Consider the following 23,733-nt stretch of genomic DNA (forward strand, 5'->3'; position numbering starts at 1 on the left):
CCACGTCATGTACTCTATCTATACCCTTCATAATCTTACATACCTCTATTAGATCCCCCCTCAGTAGCCGTCTTTCAAGGGAAAACAGCCCCAATTTGCTCAATCTTTCCTCATAACCCAGTCCTTCCATACCAAGCAACATCCTGGTAAACCTCCTCTCCACTCTCTCCAGAGTCTCCATGTCCTTCCTGTAGTAAGGCAATCAGAACTGGACGCAGTACTCTAAATTCCGCCCCCAGCCCCTCACTCGACATATTAAGGGGAGTCATTTAGCTCAGTTGGCTGGTTGACTGGTTCGTGCTGCAGAATGACACCAACAGTATGAGTTCAATTCCCATACCGCATGAGGTTATTCACAAGGCTCTGTCTTCTCAACCTTGTCCCTCGCCTGAGGTTTGTGATCCTCAGGTTAAATCACCATCAGTCAGCCAATCGTCATCTGGGACTGTGGCAACTTTAACTTTTTTATAAAATAGAAAATCCTAATAGTTTGTGAAGGTTGAACTACTTTTAAAAGAATGAGAAAAATTATACCTATGGTAGTAATCAAACAGCAAGTGTTTTAAGTGCGATTACTCAGTTACTGACAGATTTATATTTTCATGTGAGATCTTTAAAAGGAAAAGACAAGGAGATAAGATTTTGTTCATTTATGCTGCCACTTTTTTTATAAAAGCAATGCCTATAAAATTCTAGCAAAAGATCAAATGTCTTAACATAGCAAAAACCTGCTATGCAGTGTATGGAGTCAGTACTTTCTTGAGGTCAGGCAGCATCAGATTAGCTCTGGTGCTGGTCAGGCTCCATAGCTTCTATTCCAGTGATTGAAGCCATTCTGGGGAAAGCAAAGATTCCTTCCTCCTAACAATGTACGGAAGTGGCTTGGACAACATGGTTTGAGCACCACCCTTTCCCCCGGTCTTTTTTTAGAGTCCAATTAAAGAATAAAACATCAGACAGTTAACAACAAATCTCTAACTCTCTACTGTTCCCCAATGACAAGCAGGTATTTTGTATAGATAAATAAGTACTGTTGTAAATCCAAAGATATGTGGGTTAGGTTGATTGGCCATGCTAAATTGCCCTTAACGTCGGGGAGATTAGCAGGGTAAATATGCGGAGTTACGAGGATGGGGTCTGGGTGGGGTTGTTGTCAGTGCAGGTTCAATGGGCTGAATGGCCTCCTTCTGCAGTGTAGGGATTCTATGATTCTATCTCCCCTCTCTCCATGAATATTAAAGATTTTATGACATGACTGGGAAGACAAAGCACAAAGTTTTCTCAAAATCCTGGCCAACAATTTTCCCTTAATTCCATCTGAAAACAGTTCATCTGAGAGTTCGTCTCATTTGCTGTTTGCAGGATGATATACATTAATTAGTTTGTTATAATAACAGTGACTAGACTTTCAGTAAAGAAGAAGGCCATTCAGGTCATCATGCCTGTCCTATTCTTTGAAAGAGCAATCCTTAGCTATAATCCCTTACTGTATTCCTGCAAATTTGCATGTTGGAAGTTACTATTAAATTTGCCTCTACTCTCCTTTCATGCCGTGCATTTCAGATCACCATAATTCTCTGCATAAAAAAATTCCCTTCTAGGCCCCTCTGATTCTTTTGCCAATTATCTTAAATCTGTGTCTTTTGGTTACCAGTGGAAACAGTTTCTCCTTATTGACAATGTCAGGATGTTTCATAATTTTGTACACCTCTATTAAATTTTCCTATATATGCTCAAGCAGAATAATCCCAAATCTCTCTGCATAACTGAAGTCCCTAATCCCTGGGGATGCTAGTAAATATCCTCTGTACACTTTCCAAGGTCTTCAGCGATAGTTCATTGAATGTGAAGTGTTTCAAGGCGTCCTGGTTATATAAGCGAGATGTTACATGAATGCAATGTTCTTTATCCCTGAAGGTCAGAAATGGCGTGCCAAATATTGCTACGACAAGGAATGGTTAAAAAACGGATATATGTATGGGCTGTCCTTCCTGAAGGAGAATTATTCCCAGCAGAATGCTAAAAAAATAGTCTCAACACACCAGCTCCTGGCTGATGTGTACAGTGTGACTGAAGTGCTCCATGGGCTTCAAATGAAAATCAATACCCTCCAGTAAGTATACATAACAACATAGGCATTGCAACGCATCGATTGTAGCATCAGTGATAACAGGGTTTGGCTTTGTATCCAAGCTGCAGCTGTTTGGATGCTCCCTGAATCCAGAGTCAAGGCCTAGCCTACTACACAAAGAGAGAGAAGTCAGATTTGTTTTTGGAGGAATAAGCACTTTGCTGTGTTATCAGTTTGGATCGTAACACTGACTTTGCATGATACAGGTTTAGTGTCAGCATGAAGTTCAAACTGTTTGCACCAATGTAAATAAGACCATGAGATATAGGAACAGAATTAGGTCACTTGGCCCATCGAGTCTGCTCTGCCATTCAATCATGGCTGATATTTTTCTCATCCCCATTCTCCTGCCTTTTCCCCATAACCCCTGATTCTCTTATTAATCAAGAACCTATCTCTCTCTGTCTCAAGGTTATTCAATGACCTGACCTCCATAACCTTTTGCGGCAAAGAGTTCCACAGACTCACCACTCTCTGGCTGCAGAAATTCCTCCTCATCTCTGTTTTAAAGGATCGTCCCTTTAGCCTGAGGTTGTGCCCTCTGGTTCTAGTTTTTCCTACTAGTGAAAGCATCCTGTCCATGTCCACTCTATCCAGGCCTTGCAGTTTCCTGTAAGTTTCAATAAGATCCCCTCTCATCTTGTACCGTGAATACAAAATAGAACTACACAGAACTTACACAGCAGTTAGCAACAGAAACAGAAAATGTTGGAAGAGCTCAGCTTGTAGGGAAAGATAAAAGCGTTAACGTTTTGAGTTTGTATGACTCTTCTTCAGAGCTCCCGAAACATTAACTCTATTTTCTTTCTCCACCTGTGCTGCCAGACCTGCTCAATTTTCCCAGCATTTTCTGTCAAATTCCAGCATTTACAGTGTTTTGCCTTTATTATTAGAGAATGTTAGCGAGTGGCAGGAAACTTCTCTCATTCTTCAGATGTGGTTTATGACCTGTCTGCAGGTTGTAGGCAGAGAAGTCATCACGTTGCTGTATATTTTTATTTGTAGACTAAACATTCCTAAAAATTAAATTTGGAATATGATTTCAGTCTATTATATACTAGCAACATACCTCAAACTCTACCAAACAGCTCCTAGTGAAGTATGATTTTTTTTTTACTCTGACCAACTACCATGGTTGTCTTGAGTGAAATGCAAACTGAATTGGGCCGATCTGTGTTGGGGACGTGCTGCTATGTCTTGATGTTACAGTTGAACAGGCTACAATTATGGTATGTACAAAAGATGTTGCAATACAGGTCATTGTCTTCACTCAGTCTTATATAGAGTGGTATAACATCTTCCTGTCCTTTCAACCTCAAGGAGCAAAAAGCACCCTGATCTACATCTCTGGGCCCAGTCATGCATCAAATCTACTCAAGGGCAAACTACAGGAGAAAAGAAGGACACAGAACATGCCGACGGTCTCCAGCAGCCTGAAAACACCTGTCATAGTCAGAGACATAAAGAAAGATCAAGTCCCAGCCAAAAGGCAGAGGGAACCTACATCACCAGTGAGCACAGCTATCAGAAGCCTCAGGGCTGCAGCTTAGAGCAGAATGCCACAATAGATCAAGACAGCTCAGAGGGTGAAGATACTAATAGTTTAGAACATGAAGAAGATCAGAGCCCTACATTCAAGGCAGCTGAAAGACACACTATTGAGGAAGAGGACAGCCCACCTGGACAGGTATGTTGCTTCATTGCTGTTTTTGGTAGTCCATGATTGTGTTTTACCTGCTCTTTAAGTTTCTCGATGTTGCTTGCAATTTGGTTCCTGTACATTAACTGCATCAACTGAGAGGCATCCCTACTGGACAAGCCTTCAGCATCATTTTTAATACAATTGCTACTCCAGGCAAGAGCTGGCATTTGTATAGTATCCCTTACCTTTCATAAAAAAAACCCAAGATGCTTCAAGGAAGGCTGATTAGAAAATAGTGAATGCCTAACTTGTGAAAGAGAAGGTTGCAACAGTAGCAAGGGGTGAGACCATGGAGGGATTTAAACACAAAGATGAGAATTTTAAAGTGGGAAACAGAATCTCTGGCCCATGCTGAGTTAGCGAATTTAAGCTGGGGTGTCCGACAATTTTCCTCAGTGCTCTGGGTTAGGGAGACCATCAAGCAGGTTTTCCACTATTGGTCACTTTCCTGCTTTTAAATCTGGAGATTGGATGAATTGCACTCAACCATGATTCCTTTGAAGTTGGATTTTTAAAAATTTACTATTTCAGCATTTATTGCCCTTGAGCTGGTGGTGATAAGACAACTTCTTGAACCATTTTGAGCCAGCAACAGTGAACAAATGGCAATATAGTTCCAAGCCAGGATGATGTGTGGTTTGGAGGGGAACTTGCAAGGGGTGCTCTACTCCATTGTCCTATTGCGGGTTTTGAAGATGTTGTCAAGGGGGCTTGGTTTAGCAGATGGTACACACCCTGCTGCCATGGTGCATCAGTGGTGGAGGCAGTGAATATTTAAGGTGGTGAATGGGGTGCCAATCAGTGGGGCTGTTTTATCCTGGATGGTGCTTAATCTTCTGCTGTCAACATCCTAGCTGTTACCGTTGACAAGAAACTGAACTAGACTAGCCATATAAATACAGTGGCTACAAGTTCAATCAGAGGCTGGGAATTCTGTGGAGAGTAACTCACCTCCTGACTCCCAAAGCCTGTCCTACCTCTTCAAAACACAAGTTAAGAGTGTTACGGAATACTGTCTACTTGCCTACCTCAACCTACCTACACCTCCCGACCAATGCTAACTCCCAACTACCTGTTCTGTGGCCTGATGAGCTCTTACCTGACTACTGCACCTGACCTGAATACTTCTGGCCCATCTCACCCACCTGCCACCTTACCCACAGTTCTTCAGTGATAGAGGGCAACTTGCCAGTGGCTGGCAGCTGGATCTTCTGGTCCCACCTTGGCAATGGGCTTTCCCTTTGCACATAACCCTCGCCACTGTGAATCCCACGATGAGGATTGCATCATTGGTGGGACTGTAAAACCCCGCCAATGTGAATGGCCAGAACCCACAGGGTTCCTCCAGGCACTCCAGTTTCCTTCCACAGTTCAGTGATGTGTAGGTAAGGTTGATTAGCCAAGCCAAATTGCATCTTATTGTCAGGGGGACAAGCAGGGTAAATACGTGGGGTTATGGGGACAGAGGATTATTATCAGTATAGCCTCGATGGGCCAAATTCTTCTGCATTGTAAGCATTCTGTGAGTAACTCTGTTTCTCTCTGTAAGGATTCTGCCAGACCTCATGAGTTTTTCCAGCACTATTTTGTTTTAATTAGCATTTTTGCAAATCATTACTTTTGTTTATAAAGACGCAGTTACATGACGCTTACTGTTTAGATTACTGCACTCCAGTACTTTGCATTGAGTGTCAACTTCTGGACCAATAGTTAGACTCCACTCAAGTGACACACTTCAATCATCAAGTGTTTGCCATGTGTTTAGTTCAGGACTATTGGTGAATGCAGAAAGAGGAGAATTGAGGGAAAGGTAACAAAACTTCAATAGGACAGATGAGACAGAATGTTAGTACCGCTGCCTCACAGTGCCAGGGACCCGGTTTCAATTCCTGGCTTGAGTCACTGTCTGTGTGGAGTTTGCACGTTCTCCCCATATCTGCGTGGGGTTCCTCAGAGTGCTCCGGTTTCCTCCCACAGTCCCAAAGACGTGCTGCTTAAGTGCATTGGCCATGCTAAATTCTCCCTCAGTGTACCTGAACAGGCGCCGGAGTGTGGCGACTGGGGAATTTTCACAGTAACTTCATTGCAGTGTGAATGTAAGCCTACTTGCGGCTAATAACTAAACTTTAAAACTTTAGACTTTTATTTTTTTCCATTTCTGGGTTTTTTTTTTGTAACAACGGGGATGAGTTCCCAATGTCCCTGCTGAGCTGTTTAATCATATAAAAAGAAGACTTTACCCTGACATGACATTTGATGACCTTCCATTTGTATGAAGCATAAACAATAACATGAACCCATCGACGGAAAGGCCTGTTTCCATGTTCAACACTCGATGTAAGGTCAGAGAGCACCATGTTCAACTCTGTTTGCAATTCCTCAGATAATGAAGAAGCCTGTTCCCATGTGCAGCAAGACCTGGACAGCTCCCAGGCATGGGCTGGTAAATGACAAGCAACACTCACATCATACAAAAGCAGCCGGCTTGGATTTGCTTTCACTGATGTTGCTACTGAGCTAATTTTTCACCATAACATCTAAAACGTCACTGTGCTGTAGCTCAGCACAGACCAGCAATCAAACCTGGGAACTCTGCTGTAGATGTGCAATGCAAAATTAAATTCAGCATATCACATCTTGGTATGCCTTCACACAATGTCCTGCTCTTTGAAATCAACTGAAATTATTATGAAAGCAGAAATAGAGCTGTCCCCATTGGCATTCTCTGACCAGAGCTAAGTCTTTTCCTCATAATTAACTGCAGTAACCCATTTTTTTCCTCTATCACTGCACTAACAAACAGGGGCCTACCGAGATTAAAGAGATGGTTACTGTCTCAAATGATGGCAGCTGTGATGGGGTGGCAGGAGAGGAGCATGTCAGTCCACAGTTTCCGTGGCAGCTGAACCTACTGACGCACATTGAGGCCGTGCAAAATGAAGTAAACAGCAGAATGGACTTCATAGAGAAAGAGCTGAATGGTAAAATCAGCACTGCAATACCACTATAAATCTTCTTGCTTTAATATATTACGCACCAGATTCACCAGAGTGTTTGATTTGATTTATTAGTGTATTGGGATACAGTGAAAAGTAATGTTTCTTGCATGGTATGCAGGCAAAACATCCATTTGTAGAGTACATATAGGGTAGAGGGAAAAGAGAGGATGCGGAATATAGTGTTGCAATCATAGCTAAGGTGTAGAGAAAAATGAACTTAATATAAGGTAGGTCCATTAAATAGGACATTATTAGAGAGTTTGAAAGAGTTAGAGTTTTGAAAGTATCCATGAGAGTAAAAGATAGAATTAGAGGGTATCCTGGGGACAGCTTGCAAGAAGGTGCTTCTCTCCAGCACCATCTTAAATAATTCTAAATGTTAAATTGGATAATTTTTTGTTTTTTGTTCCATTAAGTTCGGAAGATTGAGCTGTTCAACTTAATTTAGCTGTTTAAAATTATAAGCAAATTTTATAGGGTAGATTCTCTGGTGGGGGAATCCAGAACAATGTGGCACCACCTTAAAATTAGAGTTATGTCGTTTAGACGTGAAATCAGGAAGGTTCTCACACAAAGACTAGTGGAAGTCTGGAACTCATTCCCCCAGAGGAACTGTAGATGCTGGAATGATTTAAATTGCCTAGACTGAAATTGATAGATTTTTGTTGATGGGAGTATTAAGGAAGATGGAGCAATGATGGAAAACAGACTCGAGATACAGATTTCCCAGCTCTGCTGATTTCTCATGCATGCAAAACCGTAGTTTGCATCACACTTGTGTGTCATCTTTTTCCCCTGTCAAATGACTATATCTAAATTTACAATTGCCAAACTTGATGGGCTATCAAAGTGCAGTCTGGCCCTGGTTATATTGTCTTATTTCCACTTATTTGTGAACTGCAGAGGAGTATACACACTCCAAGCAACTCTGCTCCCTAAAAACCCACAGGTTTTGCTATTTATCTACAAATAATATCAAGAGGAAGTATTGTATGACATTAGGATCAAATATACCCTTTAAAATTTCAGTCTAGACAGTTTAAATTGTTCCAGCATCCATAGCTTTTCTGGGGGAATGAGTTCTCTTTCATTTGAAGACAATATTCGGTGTTAACTTTCTGTATTCAGCACCGTGGGAGAGAAAATAGTAATAATCTGTAACAGCTACTTTCTCCTCTCAGGGTTAGTAATGATATTCCAACAAAACATGATGATTAAAATTATTGAACACTTTTATTCATAGTTAAACTGATTGTGTGTTTAATTTTAATCTTCTGAGTTCCCTTTTGTTTATTTAACCTCTGTTTAATATGTAACAAATATTTTTGTTCTTTCTTTTCTTGCTTCCTCCTGTGCCATCTCCTAGTTTTGGAAAGTTGGCTGGATTTTTCCGGGGATCTCGTACCACCAGAACCACTTTCACGACTCCCACAGCTGAAGCGCCACATCAAACAACTCCTGACAGACCTGGCGAAAGTGGAGCAAATGGCAACCTGCTGCTCTCTTTGAGAAAATGATAACTGATTGGGGGTAGAGGTGGGGGGAGGGGGAGGTATTATGGGGGCAGAGGGGTGATGGAAAAAGATTGGAACCACACAATGGAAGTAGAGTAGAACCTTTGAGAAGCTAATGTTTCTACGACTTGTGTGCAGAAGGATTTAAGTTCTAATAGCAGACTTGGAGGCAAGGAAGAGACTGGATTGAAAAAAAAAATGGATGTCTGAGACCTCCAATAGCATCAGGCTTAAGGCAGAGCTTCACTTTCATTCACAGCACTTGCCAACATAAAGTGATCCCATTATGCTGTGAGCCCTTGCATACAGCACATATAGAGCATCAGAATCACTGATCAAGTGTGCACACGCTCCTTCCTAACTGGTTGTGACTTCCTCAGTAACGTTGTGGAATGGACCTTGACTGCTAAATAAGCAATAGAAGTGGGATAACACAAGTGGGATCAACAGCTATTTGTAATTGAGCGTAACTGACCCTGGCATTTGTTATCACAAAGGCTAGAAAGATATCAGAAGAGTGCAGCTCCTGAAATCAGGTGCCGAAGAATAAAGCACTTCCCTGGTTAATAACTTAATGATCTGATAGGCAATGAAATAATGCAGAGATGAGCAGCTTATGGGCTCAAATCGAGCCTTTTAAATCACCGCAGTGATATTAATTATTTTTTTGTAGTAAGTTGACTAAGTTGTCTCAGGAACAATTTAGGCAGAAGTGATTTGACGATGTGGGCATGCAACTTTCCAACTACTGCAGTCCCCAGCAGCCAAATCTTAAATCCAATGTGAATCTCAACACAGTACTTACTGCTCATATGGAAAGAAAAAGGAAACCCTGATGAAATATATAGAAATGCTTTGTTATTTCGAGAGTGGGGGAAGGGGAGGAGCAGAAGGTAGAGAAAACAGACCTTCGTTGAGGGTCCACAATTTGTGTTGGAAGATTTGACTGTGGAATCCCTGTGAAATCATTCTATAACAGTCACAAACGTATAGCAATTAGCACTTGAAACTTAATGGTAGTGCAAATAAAATGTATAAGGTGTACAGTATTGCAGGAGACTTTGACATTTTGCACCCATCCAGATCCAAGATTGTTTTGCAAAATGTAAGCAATTTGTAAAGATCTGAGCTTCTCCATTATGGTGAGTCTGTAGCTTTGTATGGGATAATCTTGTATAACAAAATATCTTGAGGAATCCAGACTGAGAAGTTGGTTTGTAAATAGACAGCCTGCACCCCAGTTATGTTGAAAAATACCCATCAATCTGCATGGAGCACTTGCTCATGCTGCCATTTGGATCCAAGCACCAAGTCACCGGCAGGTAGGAGAATACTCAAACAAAATTCATCTGTCTATGCTGACCTTCCTGAATCCTTTTTCAGCCCGAAACACGTATTTTGTATACCCACAATTAACTTGTTTCTCAAATTGGTGCTTAGAATTAAAGGCATGCAAAACAGGTGGAGTCAGGAAAGTGCATTGAATCAGGGGATTGATTGCAAGCAGAAACCCGTAAAAGGGCTCGCTGACGCGTGTTGCACAAGAAACGATTGATTGAGACCCACATCTGTAACCATGTTCTGTGCAACAACCGCAAATTTAGCATAGTTAAATCAAAAGGGAGATGTGCGCCAGAATTCTACCACCCCGCCTGCCACAGAATTGGAGCAAGCGAGGGACAGACGATGGAAATATCCGTTAATCTCGGGCAGGATTTTCCAGTCTGGCCCGAGCGAGGTCATGAAATCCCACACGTGAAATTTGAAAGTAGTATAAATAAAATCAGTTTATAAAGGGTACAGTGTTGCAGGATAGGTTTCACTGTTTGTACCTGCCAATAATATTCAGCTGCTGTTGTTCAAGAAAACACAAACTATAACAAAAAAGAAATTGTGTGCCAGGCCGGATATATTTGCTATCAGGGTGTGTGTTGACTGTGTGTATATCTCAACAAAGTGTATATTTGGCTTATGTGTATAAAGTTCTGGAAGCTGAAGTTCCTCTCCTTCTCATTTCATTTCTCTGTATAAAACAATTCACTAAGGTTTTTTTTTAAATAGACAATAAATGTTTAAGCAACAGAATATGCCTATTGTGCTTTTCGATAGTTAGGGCTGTCATCTGCAACAGTCTATTCCATGCTTAAACTAAGTAAGCATCGCTTACAAAGTGATTCTACAAATACGTAAAGGGCAAAAGAGTAACGAGGGAGAGGGTAGGGTCCCTTAAGGATCAACAAGATCATCTATGTGCGGATCCACAAGAGATGGGTGAGATCCTAAATGAATATTTCTCATCAGAATTTCCTATTGAGAAAGGCATGGATGTTAGAGAACTTGGGGAAATAAATAGTGATGCCTTGAGGAGTGTACATACTACAGAGTAAGAGGTGCTGGAAGTCTTCAAACACATCAAGGTAGATAAATCCGCAGGACCTGGTGACCTGTATCCCAGGACATTATGAGAGCCTAGGGAGGAAATTGCGTGTCCCCTAGCAGAGATATTTGAATCATCGACAGTCACAGGTGAGGTGCCTAATGATTGGAGGATGGCAAATATGGTACCTTTGTTTAAAAAGGGTTGCAGGGAAAAGCCTGGGAACTACAGGCCACTGAGCCTCACATCTGTAGTGGGTAAGTTGTTGGAAGATATTCTGAGACAGGATCTACAGGCATTTAGAGAGGTAATGATTAGGGACAATCAGCATGGCTTTGTGAGTGAAAAATCATGTCTCTCAAATTTGATTGAGCTTTTTGAAGGGGTAATCAAGAAGATAAATGAGGGCAGTGCAATTGATGTTGTCTACATGGACTTTAACAAGGTCTTTGCCAAGGTATCTCATGGTAGGTTGTTGCATAAGGTTAAATCTCTCAGGATCCAGGGTGAGGTAGCCAAATAGATACAAAATTGGCTTGATGACAGCAGCCAGAGGGTGGTTGTAGAGGATTGTTTTCAAACTGGATTCCTGTGACCAGCGGTGTGCCTCAGGGATTGGTGCTAGGTCCACTGTTATTTGTCATTTATATTAAAGATTTGGTTGAGAATTTAGGAGGCATGGTTAGTAAGTTTGCAGATGACACCTAGATTGCTGGCATAGTGGACAGTGAGGAAGGTTATCAAGGATTGCAGCGGGATCTTGATCAATTGGGCCAGTGGACTGACGAATGACAGATGGAGTTTAATTTAGGTAAATACGAGGTGATGTATTTTGATAGATTGAACCAGGGCAGGACTTATTCAGTTAATGGTAGGGCGTTGGGGAGAGTTATAGAACAAAGAGATCTAGGGGTGCAGTTCATAGCTCCTTGAAAGTGGATTCACAAGTGGACAGGGTGGTGAAGAAGGCACTTGGCATGCTTGTTTTCATTGGTCAGAACATTGAATACAGGAGTTGGGACATCTCGTTGAAGTTGTACAACACATTGGTAAGACCACACTTGGAATACTGTGTACAGTTCTGGTCACTATTATAGGAAGGATATTATTAAACTAGAAAGAGTGCAGAGAGAGTTTACTAGGATGCTACCGGGACTTGATGGTTTGAGTTATAAAGAGAGGCTGGATAGACTGGGACTTTTTTCTATGGAGCGTAGGAGGCTTAGGGGTGATCTTATAGAGGTCTATAAAATAATGAGGAGCATAGATCAACTAGATAGTCAATATCTTTTCCCAAAGTTAGGGGAGTCTAAAACTAGAAGGCATAGGTTTAAGGTGAGATGGCAGAGATACAAAAAGGATCCAGAGAGGCAATTTTTTCACACAGGGTGGTGAGCGTCTGGAACAAGATGCCAGAGGTAGTAGAGCCGGGTGCAATTTTTCTTTTGAAAAGCATTTAGATAGTAACATGGGTACGATGGCTATGGAGGGATATGAGCCAAATGCGAGCAATTGGGATCAGCTTAGTGGTTAAAAACAAAGAGGTGGCAAGGACAAGTTGGGCCAAAGGACCTGTTTCCATGCTGTAAACCTCTATGACTCTATGGCTAAATCTGCAACATGTAAAGCAATCACTCCATGCACTGACACATTCCATGCATGACTGGTGGGAATGTTAGCAATACATCGTGGAATCATGCCTGTCACAAAGGAAGATATATACAGTTGTTGAAAGCCAATCATTTCAGCCACTGGATATCGCTGCAGGATTTCCTCAGAGCAGCATCCAAATCTGTACCATCAGTAATGCCCTTCAGTAATGAGCTTCCCTCCATTACGATGTCTGCTCTATAGTTGTTTGCAGATGATCGTGCAGTGTTCATCTCCATTCATAATTCCTCATAATGAAACAGTACATGCCCATATGCAAAAGCCTGCCATCTAGGCTTGGACTGATAAGTGGCAAGTATCATTTGTGCCGCACAAGTACCAAGCTATGACCATTTCCAACAGGAGAAATCCAAACAACATCTTGAGATTCATGGTATTATCATTGCTATGTACTTTTTCATGAACATGCGGAGGGATTGGGGTCACCATTAACGAGAAACTCAGCTGGACCTGTCATGTACATGCCATGGATACTACAGCCCAGGTTAGAGACTAGGCATTCTGCAATAAATAGACCAGGTTTTGAGTCCCCAGAACCTGTCCATCACCTACAAACCAGAACCATGAGTCTGATGAGAGAACAAAGAACAAAAACAGCCCAGGAAACAGGCCCTTCGGCCCAACGAGCCTGTGCCACCATTTTAACACTACCAGTCCCCCCTCCACCCATGACCCTTATCTATGATTATGGCATTTCACATTGAGGGAAACTAATTTAGGGACAATTTATTACCTCCAATCAGCCTAATAGCACATCTTTGGGGTGTGGGAGGAAACCAGAGCACCCGGAGAAAACCCATGCAAGCACGGGGAGAATGCACAAACTTCCACAGACACTGGCCCAAATCTATGTGTCTGCACAGCAAACAGTGATAGTCACTGAGCTGTCATGCTGCCCAGCATCTGGTCCAGTTTAAGCACACACTAACGACATGAAGCACTCGGCTACTCTCGAACATCCAAGAGCAGCCCTAGTACGACCCATCGTGTGTGTGTCCCTCGATGGACAACAAGGCGGACCGACTTAAAACCTGTGAATTAAAAGAGAAAAACATTAGTGTCATTCCTCATCCTTATACGTTACCAGGGACATCCCAATGCTAATGAACCTTATTTAAAACAATCTCCTAGATCCTCCCATCTCCAACCCAGTCATGTGCCTGTCTAAGTAACTCTTAAACAACTCCAGCGTGCCTGCCTCCACCACCTTGCTTGGCAGAGTATTCCATACCCCCACTACCCTCTGTGTGAAAAACCTCCCTCTAATATCTGTATTATACCTCTCCCCCCTCACCCTAAGCCCATGGCCCCTCGTACTGTGCGTCCCTAACATAGGAAATAGCTTACCACTGTCTACTCTATCTATACCCTTCATAATCTTATATACCTCTATTAGATCCCCCCTCAGTAGCCGTCTTTCAAGGGAAAACAGCCCCAGTTTGCTCAATCTTTCCTCATAACCCAGTCCTTCCATACCAGGCAACATCCTGGTAAACCTCCTCTGCACTCTCTCCAGAGTCACCACGTCCTTCCAGTAGTAAGGTGACCAGAACTGGACGCAGTACTCCAAATGCGGCCTAACCAACGTTCTATACAACTGCAACATTAGACTCCAGCTCTTATACTCTATACCCCTTCCTATAAAGGCTAACATACCATAAGCTTTCTTCACAACCTTCTCCACCTGTACTACCACCTTCAAAGACTTGTGCACTTGCACCCCCAGGTCTCGCTGCGTTTCTATACTCTTTATAGGCTTACCCTTTATCATATAACTCCCCCCTACATTATTCCGGCCAAAATGCATCACCTCACATTTATCAGGATTAAACTCCATTTGCCATTTATCTGCCCAATATACCAGCCTATCTATATCCCATTGTATTGCCAGACACTGCTCCTCACTGCCCGCCAATCCAGCCATCTTGGTGTCATCAGCAAATTTGCTGATCACACCACTTACTCCCTCTTCCAAGTCATTTATATATACTACAAAAAGAAGAGGCCCCAGTACTGAGCCCTGCGGCACACCAGTGACAGACCTCCAGCTAGAAAAGGACCCTTCCACTACTACTCTCTGTCTCCTCTTAGCAAGCCAGTTCTCCACCCATCTAGATACCTGGCCTTGTATCCATCCCATGAGCCTTAATTTTTTCTACCAACCTACAATGAGGGACTTTGTCAAACGCCTTACTGAAATCCATGTAGATGACATCAACGGCTCGTCCTTCGTCAACTTTGTCACCTCCTCAAAAAATTCTACCAGATTCGTAAGGCAAGACTTCCCCTTAACAAAGCCATGCTGCGTATCCCTAATTAGATCGCAACGCTCTAGGTGCTCATACATCCTATCCCTAAGAATCCTCTCCATCAACTTGCCTACCAGTGACGTCAAACTCACTGGCCTATAGTTACTAGGGTATTCCCTCCTACCCTTTTTAAACAACGGTGCCACGTTCGCTATCCTCCAGTCCTCTGGGACCTCACCTGTGTCCAAAGAAGAGGCAAAGATTTGAGTCAGAGGCCCAGCAATTTCATCTCTCGCCTCCCTAAGCAGCCTGGGATAAATGCCATCAGGCCCCGGAGATTTATCAGTTTTAATGCTACCTAAAAGCCCTAAAACTTCTTCCCTCGTAATGGATAGTTCCTTCAATTGGTCTATAGCTCCCTCGATGACCGTACCAGACCTCAAGCCCCTCTCCTTCGTGAATACCAATGCAAAGTATTAATTCAGGATCTCCCCCATTCCCTCAGACTCTAAGCACAATTACCCTCCCCTGTCCCTGAGGGGACCGATTTTTCCCCTAGTCACCCTTTTGTTCCTAACATAGGAGAAAAACGCCTTTGGATTTTCCTTAATCTTACCTGCCAAAGCCATTTCATTCCCCCTTTTTGCCCTCCTAACTGCCCTTTTGAGATCCCTCCTACTCTCTCTGTATTCCTCCACCGCTCTCTCCGTTCCCAGTTGCTTAGACCTAACTTACGCCTCTCGTTTCTTCTTGACCAAGTCCTCGATATCTCTAGTAATCCACGGCTCTATAATCCTACCTTTCCCATCCTTCCTCTTAACCAGCACATGCCTTTCCTGCACCCATTTCAGTTTTCCCTTGAAAGACTCCCACATGCCTAATGTGGACTTGCCCTCCAACAGCCTATCCCAGTCTGTATCCCTAAGCTCCTGCCTAATCTGGCTGTATCTAGCCTTCCCCCAAATTAGCACCCTCCCCTTAGGACAGCACTCATCTTTTTCCAATATTATCCTAAAGTAGATGGAGTTGTGGTCACTATTAGCTACATGTTCACCTACCACAACCTCAACCACCTGACCCGGCTCATTGCCCAGAACTAAATCCAGTATAGCCCCCTCTCTACTCGGGCTATCTACATACTGTTCCAAGGACCCTTCCAATACACATCTTACGAATTCCTCCCTGTCCGATCCCTCAACTCTAGGCACCTTCCAATCCACCCCAGGGAGATTTAAATCTCACACTACAACAACTTGTTCTTCCTACACTTATCCAAAATGTCTCTACATATACCCTCTTCCACTGCCTGAAGGCTGTCAGGCGGTCTGTAGCATAGTAATCGCTCCCTTGCTATTCTGCAGCTCCACCCACAGAGACTCAATTCCTAACCCCTCTATATTATCCTCCCTCTGCACCGCTGTGATGTGCTCCCTAACAGTGCCACTCCCCTTCCTCTTTTTGACCCTCCCCTGTCACGCCTAAAACACTTATACCCAGGAATATTTAGCTGCCAGTCCTGTCCTTCCTTTAACCACGTCTCTGTCACTGCCACCACATCTAAATTCCTCACGAACATTAAGGCCTTAATTATCCGTCATACCCGTCATACTCCTCGCATTAAAACAGATGCACTGAAGACCCACAGGCCCACTCGGATCCCCCTTCTCCTGGGAGATTTTCCTATCATCTAGACTTACCCTGTCACCCAACTTGCTCCCAATCCCAGTGCCTACTCAGCTATCTGTCTCCACCCCACCCCCCCTCCATATTAGTTTAAACCCTGCCGAAACACTCCAGTTAACCTCCCAGCTAAAATATTTGCACCCTTCCCATTTAAGTGTTCCCCATCCCACTTGTACAGGTGCCCTTCCCTCACAAAGACTTCCCAATGGTCTACAAAAGTAAAATCCTCTGTCCTGCACCAATCCTTCAGCCACGCATTCAGCAGTGACTCGCCACTTGCCCGTGTGCAGCTGCACTAACACTGAAGATCTTAAAGTTATCCAAGACCAAATAGTCCATGATTCCCACTCCCCAACTGAAACATCCACATCCTCCATCATCATAATATTGTGGCTTGAATGTGTCCAATGTGCATGATGCACTGTATCAAATTGCCATGGCTTCTTCAACCCAAATTTATGATGTCCACCACCTGAAAAGATAACAGGAACACGTGAATGGGAATTCTATCACCTCCCAACTTCCCTTTCAAGACTGATCAATCCATCTGGGACATTTATTGCTCATTCTTCATTGTCATTGTGAGTCTGTAACAAACAACAATGGAAGCACCTTTACCACAATAACTACAGCGTTTCGGAAAGATGGCTCACCACTTCAGGAGGTGGACGATAAATGCTGACCTTGCCATTGACACCCATATTTCAAGAATGAGTGTCTAACAATCATAAAACAGAAAGAATTGCAAGTTATAGCATACTCTTATCGCATCTCTCAGAAACATCTCAAAGCACTTTACGTACATTGAATGACTTTGAAATGTGGTTGACAAATTTGACAACCATTTTGAACTCCTAAGGATAAATAGGACAGAGGTGCATGGACAATTAGTTGAACTAAAGGAATGTTGCACAAAAGTACCAGGGAGGTCCTGTTGCTTGTCTACAAAATAGTGCAATGGGAACTTGCTGATCATCTTGCTTCCTGGCATAGGCCTAATGACTTCAGAAGGGCAACATCTCTGGCGAGTCACTACCCGCTCTGTCATGCACTAGAATGTTAGCCTTGATTATATACTGAGATCCTGGAGTGTTGCTTTAATCCACAACCTTTTCATTCTGAAATGAGACTGTTACCCAGTGTACAAGGATGACATTCAGCATTTCCGATGCTGAACAGTGTTCGTTAGCAATAAAACACTGAGTCCTCCTGAGGTCTTAAAAGGCAATAATAAATGCAAGCCCTTTCTTCTCATTTCAATATAATCTTGCCTGAGATGCCACAATGTTGCTTATGTTGGCCATTTATCTTTTGTGTAGGTTTGTTTTCCCCCCAAAATCCTAGAATCAAGTGTCTGACACAGAAGGAGGACATTCAAGCTTTGTCCAGGCTGAAAGAGAACTATCCAACCTAATTCCACTTTCCAGCACTTGGTTCTTGGCTTTGGAGGTTAAGGCAATTCAGATGAATATCCAAGTACTTTTGATGAGAGCTTGGACCCTGATCATTTCAGATAGTGACTTCTAGGCATCCACTACCCTCTAAGTGGGAAAAAAACCTCAATTTCCCTCAAATCCTTCTACCAATTACTTCTGGTTATTGACCCTTCTGTTACATTTGTTCTGCTAACAGCCTCTTTGACCCTTGTCTGTCCTATTTGTGCAGAATCTACACATTCTCTCCATTTCTGCATGTGTTTCTCCTGGTTGCCCCAGTTTTCTCCCACAGTCCAAAGATGTGCAGGTTAGGTGCATTGACCATGCTAAATTCTCCCTCAGTGTACCCGAACAGGTGCCAGAGTGTGGCAACTAGGGGATTTTCACAATAACTTCATTACAGTGTGAATGTAAACCTACTTGTGACTAATAAATAAGCTCTAACTTTTTTCTTACTTGTAGGTAAGAAAGAAAGAAATTGCATTTATGTAACCCCTTTTGAAACTCCAGGTGTTCGAAAGCACTTCACAACCACAGCTCACAAGTTGTTTTCTTATAATGTGGGTATTTCAGTGTGGGGGCCAGTGAGGTGCAAACTGTGTACTGATGTCATCCCCTGTTATTAACTAAATGGATAAACAGTCTGCATCGTGCAAAGGTGAAGAGACTGGGAAAGATCCCATTTGATCCTGTGTTGGAGATGAGTTATCTGATCTCAGCTGGGGGGAACCATGAAGATGTTGCATTTCAACATCGCTAAGTTAGGAAGGTGAAAACTCAACCAGAACTTTCTCTGATGATTGCTGCATAATAGACTCATCTGGAAAGAAGATTCTGGATGGCTGTTGATGCTTTAGGACCAGTAAATAAGAACAGGATAAAACATTTGTGTATAGAGCTATTATCTGGATAACTATACCCAACCTATGTCTTGCTGCCTTTATTCTCAAACATTTTGATTTATTCTCCCCTTCCAGCCCACAAAATATATTGTGGGCCTGATTCTCCCAAAAAAATTCTAAGTGGTGGGAAAAATGGTGTAAATCACAATTGCTTATTCAGTGGGAGTTCAGACTTGAATCTCCCCACACTCTGTGCCATGCAGAGGTCACAATCGTAAATATCATTAAAAACCCAGGGGACCGGGGCCTATTCGCGCCGGAGTCTGACAGTTCTGGAACTCTGTGCATGCAGAGTTTGATCACTGGCTAGCCTTGGGACCACCATGGTGCTGCCCCTCCATGGCCTCATCGTGGCCCACACGACCATTCCTGGACCAGCCCCGAAATCCACTCCCCGTTCCTGGAGCGCCCCGATCTCCCGACTCCGTCCCCCCCACCCCAGCAGTGACGATTCCCTCCCCACCCTGAGAGACCTCCGCCCACCCCAGCAGATTGTCCCTGGCAGACCTCTCCCCATAGGAGACCACCCCCTCCCCTCAGCCTGCCCCTATCGCTGGCCCTCCTTCATCTCCAACCAAATCCCAATACAGCGGGACAGCAGGACCCTCCCACCCCACCAATCATCCCAGGACCCGCCCACAATAGGCCCCACCCTCTTGGCACCGACTCATGCCCTGTGGGCAATGCCAAGATGCCCCTTGGGCATGGGCAATGTTCCCCTTTGGCAGTGCCAGGGAGCACAGGCTGGCATTGCCAGGATGCCCATGCCTAGGGCACCACCCCCATACCACCCAATCCCTGGGGGGCCCTGATTGCCCCCGCTTCACTCCAGTGGGGTCTCCCACTAGTTCCCTGAACTTAAAGAGCTACTTTAAACCCCGCTGGAGTGAAATACTCCTGATGAGGTGTGAGATGCTATTGCCATGGAGAATTCAGTCCTGGGCCTGATAATGACATTTAAATTACATTAAAAACAGATTAAAATCACTTGCCTTATCTTCCTGCCAGTTTCCAGCGCGGTCCCAACTGCACCTGCTCTCCAGCTGTGGAAGACACACACGCATTAGGAATGCATACGTGAATCCCATGAAATGGCCATCACGCGCATCTCCCAACCCAACGCACCAAAAAACTAATGCGTCACGATGGGAAAATTAGGCCCTTCAACTTACAACATTCCATTATTTACCCTTTCAGCAAGATTCTGGGTTCAGGTGAAGACTATCCAACCCGTACAATTTTCCTAGCGTCAAAGGTGTTCCAGGAATCTGAAATTATCCAGCATTCTTCCATCCACGAATTAGCAATTCTGATCACAATCCCAAATTAGTCCACTGGAAACAGTCCATAACTGTTGTTATGGCGACACAATGGCACAGTGGTTAGCACAGTGTTTAGTCTCATGGCAATAGGGCCCTAGATTTGATTCCTGGCTTGGGTCACTGTGTGTGCGGTGTCTGCAGGTCCCCCCCGTGTCTGTGTGGGTTTCCTCCGGGTGCTCCGGTTTCCTCCCACAGTCAGAAAGACATACTGGTTATGTGCATTGGCCATGCTAAATTCTCCCTCAGTGTTGCTGAACAGGCACTGGAGTATGGTGACGAAGGGATTTTCACAATAACTTCATTGCAGTGTTAATGTAAGGTTACTTGTGACACTAATAAATAAAAAAAACTCCAAAAAACACTCCCATAGCTCTTTGCATTCTCTTGTGATGGTGCATGAGCCTGACACTTGGGGAGTAGCATATTATTGGGGATGTTGGATCATGTTTACAATAGAAACTATTGACCCTACTACAGAATCTCCCACAAATGCCTTGTGCCTATTATAGAGTCATAGAGGTACACAGCATGGAAATTGGCCATGCAGCCCAACTTGTCCATGTTGCCCTTTTATAACTCCTAAGCTTGTCCCAATTGCCAGCATTTGGCCCATGTCTCTCTATACCCTTTTACCCATGTAACTGTCTAAACGTATTTTAAAAGACAAAATTGTACCTGCCTCTACTACTACCTCTGGCAGCTTGTTCCAGACACTCACCATCCTCTGTGTGAAAAAATTGCCCCTCTGGACCCTTTTGTATCTCTCCCCTCTTACCTTAAACCTATGCCCTCTAGTTTTAGACTCCCCTACCTTTGGGAAAAGATATTGACTATCTAGCTGATCTGTGCCCCTTGTTATTTTATAGACCTCTATAAGATCACCTCTAAGCCCCCTACATTCCAGGGAAAAAAGCCCCAGTCTATCCAGCCTCTCCTCATAACTCAAACTATCAAGTCCCGGTAACATCCTAGTAAATCTTTTCTGCACTCTTTCTAGTTTAATAATATCCTTTCTATAATAGGTTGACCAGAACTGTATACAATATTCCAAGTGTGACCTCACCAATGTCTTGTATAACTTAAACAAGACATCCCAACTCCTGTATTCAATGTTCTAACCAATGAAACCAAACATGCCTAATGCCATCTTCACCACTTTTATCCATCTGTGACTCCACTATTCTTCCCAATTACTTTGTGTTATGTGTTGTAAAGCAATGTATCTCTGTCAGATGATTTACCAGAGGCATCACCAGAGGCATTCGCAGGGTTCAATCTCTTTTCTATCTTAGATTACGATGAAGCAACACCTATTTCAATAAACTCTGACTGGTTCATTAAGTAATCCATGATATGGCAACCTATTCTTTGTTTCTATTCAGTAAAGAAAGAAAGAAAATTGCAGCACCAGAACAGGCCCTTTGCATCGACCATGCTGCCCAATGAACTAAAGTCCCACCCTTCCAGGGACCATATCCCTCTAATCCTATCCTATTCATGTATTTGTCAAGATGTCCCTTAAAAGTCACTATTGTATCTGCTTCCAGTACCTCCCCCGGCAGCAAGTTTCAGGCACCCTCTGTGCATCATCTTTAAACCTTGCCCCTCGCACTTAAACTTATGTCCCCTAATAATTGACTCTTCCACCCTGGGAAAAAGCTTCTGACTATCCACTCTGTCCATGTCTCTCATAATCTTGAGACTTCTATCAGGTTGCCCCTCAACCTCCGTCATTCCAGTGAGAACAAACCAAGTTTCTCCAACCTCTCCTCATAGCTAATGCCCTCCAGACCAGGCAACATCCTGGTAAATCTTTTCTGTACCCTCTCCAAAGCCTCCACATCCTTCTGGTAGTGTGGTGACCAGAATTGAATACTATACTCTAAGTGTGGCTTAGCAAAGTTCTATAAAGCTGGAACATTTTTTAAATTCAATGCCCAGGCTGATGAAGGCAAGCATACTGTATGCTTTTTTGACTACCTTCTCCACCTGTACACCCAGATCCCTTTGCCTATCAATACTCTTAAGGATCCTGCTATTTATGGTGTATTTCCCATCTGTATTAGACTTACCAAAAAGTATTACCTCATTTGTCCAGATTAAACTACATCAGCCGTCTTTAGAAACTCCATCTGTCATTTGTAGAAGAGGCTAAAGCCCCAAAACATAATAGTAAGGAGAATAACTGGCAATGGGGTGTGTCTTCCAGCAAGATTGTTGACAAAGACCAATTTTAAACAAAACTGGTAATGTGAAAACAATCAGAAGAAATAATTCATTTGGACTTGAGTCAAGAATTGATTTTTAGGCGACCACCACACCATTGATCAATAGTGCAGTAAATTTAGTCATGGAAATGGGTTTTTTAGTATTTGCTACAGGTGAATATTAACTTTTAAGTTGATAAAAACATTCTGGACTGATCCACTGATTTAAAACATCGACACAACCTTGAGATAACTCGGAAAATCAGAGCACAGGAAAAGTAATTGCAACAATACTGCTTAATTAAAGAAATCACTGGGCTCAAATCCTCTAAGAGAATGAGCAAACCAGCATTGGGAGCAACCAGCAGGGTGGGGGTTGTGGGGATGAAGGGACAGGCACGGGCAGTGGGCAGGTAGGGGGGAAGTTCTGATGTCCAGGGGTGGGTTGGGTGGGTGGTAGTGGCAGGAGAGCTCCCAATGCATTGAGAAGTCGAGGTGTCTGAGCAATAGTGCCCCAAGGGCTCTGCAGCAGGTTTCACTGGCGAGCTTAGGTTAGTAGATTCTGGATCACTCTTAGCACTTTAGGATCTGTATGTAAGAACTATTATTTTGGTAACTGTTCCCAAATCCAACATTCCATACAGTTCTCACAAGGGCAATTAGGAATAGTCAACAAATGTTGGTTTTGCCAGCAATACCTCACATCCCATGACTGAATAAAAAATAGGCTCAGTTCCCAGTACCTTGTAATTACTCATGATTATCTGCTGTGTCATTCTTTCTATCCACATACCTGCAACTTAAATTGGTTTTCAGCTTCTCAGATTAGCATATCTCCTCTTACCTGCTGGTCAGCCAGTTTCATTGACCAACTCCTCTGCTCTGAGAAACATGTGGGATGATCTCAAACATCTCCAAAAAACTTAAAAGATCAAGTACCGGTTCACAAATGCGTCATTGCTCTTTTTAATTCCACAACTATTCAGGCCCTTGAGCCTCAAGGCTGCGTTGCTCACTGACTTAGCGATAGCTTATTCAAACATCATGCAAGATGTTTGTTTAAATAATTCATGTGTTAAAAAGACAAGGACACAGATTCTTTTTCCAGTATCGGAACAGGGCCGGAATTCTCCAACCTTGCCCCAGCTGGGATTCTCCGGTCCCGCTGTAGTGAATGGAGTTTCACTGACAGCAGAGGCAAGGTGTACAAAACCAGGGAATTCAGAATCTTTAATTTTATCACACTGATGTTCACACATTCTTTTAAGGAAAATTTATATTCTTTCAAATCTTTTTTCTCTGACCAAATGTGTGCCATTTGTTTATTTCCCATTTATTTTCACTGCTTATATAAAGACTGATTTCTCCTAATATGATGAACTCATTTCCAATCAAAGAGGTGAACATAAGAAATAGGTACAGGAGGAGGCTGTCAGAGCTGGCCCCCAGAGGTGCTCCTCTTTCCAATGTGATCATGGCTAATCTGCTTGCAGCCCTAACTCTACTTGTCTTCCTGCCCTCCACAACCCTTGATTCTCAT

General features: G+C 43.2%; 2 protein-coding genes across 4 annotated transcripts in view; both read left to right on the top strand.

Moving 5' to 3' along the window:
• The window catches only part of phf20l1 (PHD finger protein 20 like 1), a 120,628-nt gene extending 112,272 nt beyond the window's left edge, over positions 1-8,356 (top strand). For all 3 annotated transcript variants that reach the window (XM_080194558.1, XM_080194559.1, XM_080194560.1), the window contains 4 exons: positions 1,918-2,113; positions 3,452-3,818; positions 6,637-6,814; positions 8,199-8,356. In XM_080194558.1, coding sequence (XP_080050684.1) covers positions 1,918-2,113; positions 3,452-3,818; positions 6,637-6,814; positions 8,199-8,341 — 884 coding nt within the window. In that variant the 3' untranslated portion in view covers positions 8,342-8,356. The remainder of the gene's footprint in view (positions 1-1,917; positions 2,114-3,451; positions 3,819-6,636; positions 6,815-8,198) is intronic.
• Positions 8,357-11,153: 2,797 nt separating this feature from the next.
• tg (thyroglobulin) overlaps positions 11,154-23,733 on the top strand; it is a 364,697-nt gene continuing 352,117 nt past the window's right edge. The window contains exon 1 of the mRNA XM_080193545.1: positions 11,154-11,190. Coding sequence (XP_080049671.1) covers positions 11,154-11,190 — 37 coding nt within the window. The remainder of the gene's footprint in view (positions 11,191-23,733) is intronic.

The sequence above is a fragment of the Carcharhinus amblyrhynchos genome, chromosome 8 (genome assembly GCF_965287045.1).
Source record: "Carcharhinus amblyrhynchos chromosome 8, sCarAmb.v2.hapA, whole genome shotgun sequence".
Classification (NCBI taxonomy): domain Eukaryota; kingdom Metazoa; phylum Chordata; class Chondrichthyes; order Carcharhiniformes; family Carcharhinidae; genus Carcharhinus; species Carcharhinus amblyrhynchos.